At 43.6% G+C, this 4,049-nt stretch overlaps 1 protein-coding gene across 1 annotated transcript; it reads right to left on the reverse strand.

Annotated features, from left to right (window-relative positions):
* Positions 1-3,014: 3,014 nt before the first annotated feature.
* LOC142178911 (uncharacterized) lies at positions 3,015-3,782 on the reverse strand (the record flags this gene model as incomplete). Its single annotated transcript, XM_075248727.1, has 3 exons — positions 3,015-3,433; positions 3,515-3,591; positions 3,700-3,782. Coding segments are annotated over 3 exons (493 nt in total), but the record flags the coding sequence as incomplete, so codon positions are not given.
* Between the last annotated feature and the right edge of the window lie 267 nt (positions 3,783-4,049).

A 4,049-nucleotide genomic window follows, 5' to 3' on the forward strand; every position in this document is an offset into this window, starting at 1 on the left:
TAGATGGAGGAGATAGTAAGCAAGACCTTCTATGCAATAATTTCTTCTTCTCTTATGATTTATCAAGTTACAGGGGGGAGACGAAAAAAAGGAGAGTAGATTGGCTGGTTTTTCCAGTCAAGTATAGTTGATAATCCCATTTTCTAATATGAATTATAATAGATTCTCTTTATTATTATTATAAATATAGCTTTTTTATCTTCCACCTTATCTCCACAGCTTTGGGTGACCCCTTCCCCTTCCTCTTTTTTTTTCGTTTCAAGCATGGACCTTAACTTACCGAACTGGCTTAGTAAAGTAGAAATCATTAGCTATTAACTGTGCATTTTACGGCCGAGAGTGTTATGTAAAAAGGACCAAGGAGGATCTTATTCTAAAGGAGAAGGAGGAAGAGTAGGAGCTACCTTTAGGGGAGGAATCGAAGCGAAGAAATTAGTTCATGCCACGACGATCTATATGGAAGGGAAGTTTTGTTGATGCATTCCTCTTGAGAATGAAGAAGAAGAGAGATCCTCTTTTTAACAGGAAAATTTGGTCACGTAGATCTTCTATTTCGTCGGAATTCGTTGATTGCTCCGTACGAATTTACAATGGAAAAACTCCTGTTCGTTGTAAGATTACTGAAGGAAAGGTTGGTCATAAATTTGGAGAGTTTGCTTCTACACAGAAACGAAGACCTTCGAGAACAAATATTGGACCGGGAATAAAAAAGGGGAAAAAGTAAAGTCTAAGCGCATATGGCACGAAAAGGAAATCCTATTTCGGTAAGACTTGATATGAATCGTAGTTCAAATTCAAGTTGGTTTAGTGAGGGCGACCGCGAAAGTCACCGAATGGGTCAGTCTTTTAGTTCTCCCAGATTAGAATATCAAAGGAGGACGCTGCAGATGCCCGGGGCGGACACGACTTCTTCTAAGGCTAGAAGACCACTGGAAGACACCCAAGATTATAGCATGTCGTGAAAGAAGCACACTGGACGGGCGTGCTTCGACCGTGTCTCCAGGGCACAGTTAAATGTAGATATCATGAACGCAAGGTGCAGGATATCAGGCCGAGAAACCCGGGCAACCATTCCCCTATATGCCAATCGCTAGCGCATCCAGGGCCCCCTAAAGAGTAACGGAGGTGTGCGAAGGTAGGCTCAAGCTAAGATTCTGCTCATGAGCATAATGGTATAAGCCTGCCTGACTGTGAGACCGACTGGTCGAACAGAGACGAAGTCGGCCATAATGATCTGGGAGTCCTGTGTGTGGGATCTCGCTCAACGGATCAAAGGTACGCCGGGGATAACAGGCTGATGACTCCCAAGAGCTCTTATCGACTGAGTCGTTTGGCACCTCGATGTCGACTCATCGCATCCTGGGGTTGAAGAAGGTCCCAAGGGTTTGGTTGTTCGCCGATTCAAGTGGTACGTGAGTTGGGTTTAGAACGTCGTGAGACAGTTCGGTTCCTATCTACCGTTGGTGTTAAAGGGAGAACTGCGAGGAGCCAACCCTAGTACGAGAAGACTGGGTTGGGCTAACCTATGGTGTATCGGTTGTTATGCCAATAGCAGCGCCGGGCAGCTGAGTTAGTATGGAAGACCTGCTGCGCCGCGGGAAATCCTTCTCTATACAAGTTCTCAGACGAGGTTTTTGAACAGAACTTCAATAGGCGAGAGGAGTAACCACCGCGAGGTGTGAAGCGATCTCGTACTAAATGAAACAACTTTCACTTTCCATAACAAAAATGAAAGAAAGTCAACCTATTCCTAAAATTGCGGTCAGTCTCGCTACCTCTTTAGTTGCCGCCCCCTACTTGCTCATTCGCAATTACTACCACAAGAAAGTCGCCCCTATCTCTAAAGGGGCTTATGCATTCCACGACTTTCTTATGTTATGGGGTCTCGAAGACAGAATTTAGCTTCCAAGCCTAGTCAGCAAGCTGAAAAACTTTCTCAAGAACATGGAGAGCGGGGACTCTTTAACCTGGCAAAATATAGATAAAGAAATGAAAAAATGGGGGGGTCGTGGTCTATGCTGAATTTTTTTTCTTAGATAGAATGAATGGAAAATGGGTGCTTGTGTTGTGGTTTTCGTAGTTGCAAGAATTTCATTTTTTTCGAGAAAAGGTCCCCTCCTTCAATATCATGATTGGGTCAACCAGGCCAGATCATGAGTGAATAGAAAAAAAAAATGTACATAGCTGTTCCAGCTGAAATACATGGAATAATTCTACCACTTCTACTAGGAGTAGCCTATTTAGTGCTAGCTGAACGTAAAGTAATGGCTTTTGTGCAACGTCGAAAGGGTCCTGATGTAGTGGGATCATTTGGATTGTTACAACCTCTAGCAGATGGTTTGAAATTGATTCTAAAAGAACCTATTTCACCAAGTAGTGCTAATTTCTCCCTTATTAGAATGGCTCCAATGGCTACATTTATGTTAAGTCTGGTCGCTCGGGCCGTTGTACCTTTTGATTATGGTATGGTATTGTCAGATCCGAACATAGGGCTACTTTATTTGTTTGCCATATCTTCGCTAGGTGTTTATGGAATTATTATAGTAGGTTGGTCTAGTAATTAGGGGGCGGTCGTTCGGTCGCCTATGATACTAGGACCAATAGGTTCAAAATGGGTTTGTGCAGCAAGTGTTGAACGATCTACTCTACACAGGTGTGGGCTTACAGGGATAGGGCTCATAAACCCTTTCTTTCATTTATCAATAGGGCCCTGCCCTGATCGGTCACTTTTCTGGGCCGTGATCGATAAGTGGTAGTCATAAAAAAGAAATCTTTCTCTTCGCACCTCAGATCAAGAGGAAGGGTTTCTTGTCAAGCTGGCCTATATATAATAATAAGAAACTTCTTTCTATTTTATATTATTATATAATTATAAGAAAAATGGAAAGATTCGCTTTCTTTTAACCGGCTCCTTCTTCTTTGTCAACGCTACTAAGGACCTATAGGTTTGCCTACTTTACTTATTAAAGATAATGAGAATGGGTTATTCAAACAAAAAGGAAAAGGCCCTGCGAATCCGTAAATCTGAGGAGCATGCCGCAACAAAAGGATGGTCCCCTATGCATTTCATTTTTTCCTTAAGGGAAAAAAAGTACCCCCATCATAGTGAACCTCTCCTTGTGATCGGGATGAGGTAGATGCCTCCCAGCCGGGGGGCGGATCGAATCGGAGTTTCCTTAGGTAGCCACCGACCTACAATTATCCTTAAACTTCCGTGCTTGGTGCAGAAGAAGTGAACAAAAGTACGCTCGCTTGCTGTCTTGTTCTTTGTCGCGAACTGGGATCGCTCGCCAGCTAGGTCAGATTTACGCAAGATTTTATGAGAACATATTCCCCATATTCGGGGACAAGGGTCAGAACGACCTCTCGATGTACTTACTGCAGCCCAGGAAGAAAAACGTCGTCTAGGCATTCCCTGTTGCTTTGATCTCCCCTACGCCTAGGACGTTGTCTGGGCCAAGAGCCATAGTTAGTTGCTGTTTCCATTTGGTTGTTTCTTCCTCGTTGTTGATACCGGTAAGACCCAGCCAGATGATGTCTGTTGGTTGGTAGTGAGAGGACTCTTATTACCTGCATACCCAAAAGAGGGCGCTGGTTAAAAACCAATCATTTGATTTTCTTTCTTGCTCTCCCTTAGCAGCGGGAAAGGAGTCTATCTATCTGCCTAGCTTTGGTAGATTTCCCCCAACACAATCCACAAGAAATTCCACGAATCCCTTGGTGGATAAGTCCGATGACTCAGCAGCAGTGCGGAATTGAGTTTCTTGTCTGGTGGATCTGATCTATAGTTATGGGGCAATACATACCAAAAGGTTTGAATAAGGAAGGCGCATAAGAGTATATAACCAACCTACCCTTCTGTATAACCTATTCACATTAGTGAAGCGGTTGGATACATAAGGGAAGTGCACGTTTGTGAGACCTTAGTCGGGATGCATAGGTGAGTCAACCTACGAGCACGGAAGAGCATGGTACCGCTACCCCTCTCTAAGTAAAGGTAAGATTCTTAGCCCTGTAGATGACTCCATCTAAAATACAATAGGGACAGC

The sequence above is a fragment of the Nicotiana tabacum genome, unplaced genomic scaffold, assembly GCF_000715075.1.
Source record: "Nicotiana tabacum cultivar K326 unplaced genomic scaffold, ASM71507v2 Un00037, whole genome shotgun sequence".
NCBI classification, from domain to species: domain Eukaryota; kingdom Viridiplantae; phylum Streptophyta; class Magnoliopsida; order Solanales; family Solanaceae; genus Nicotiana; species Nicotiana tabacum.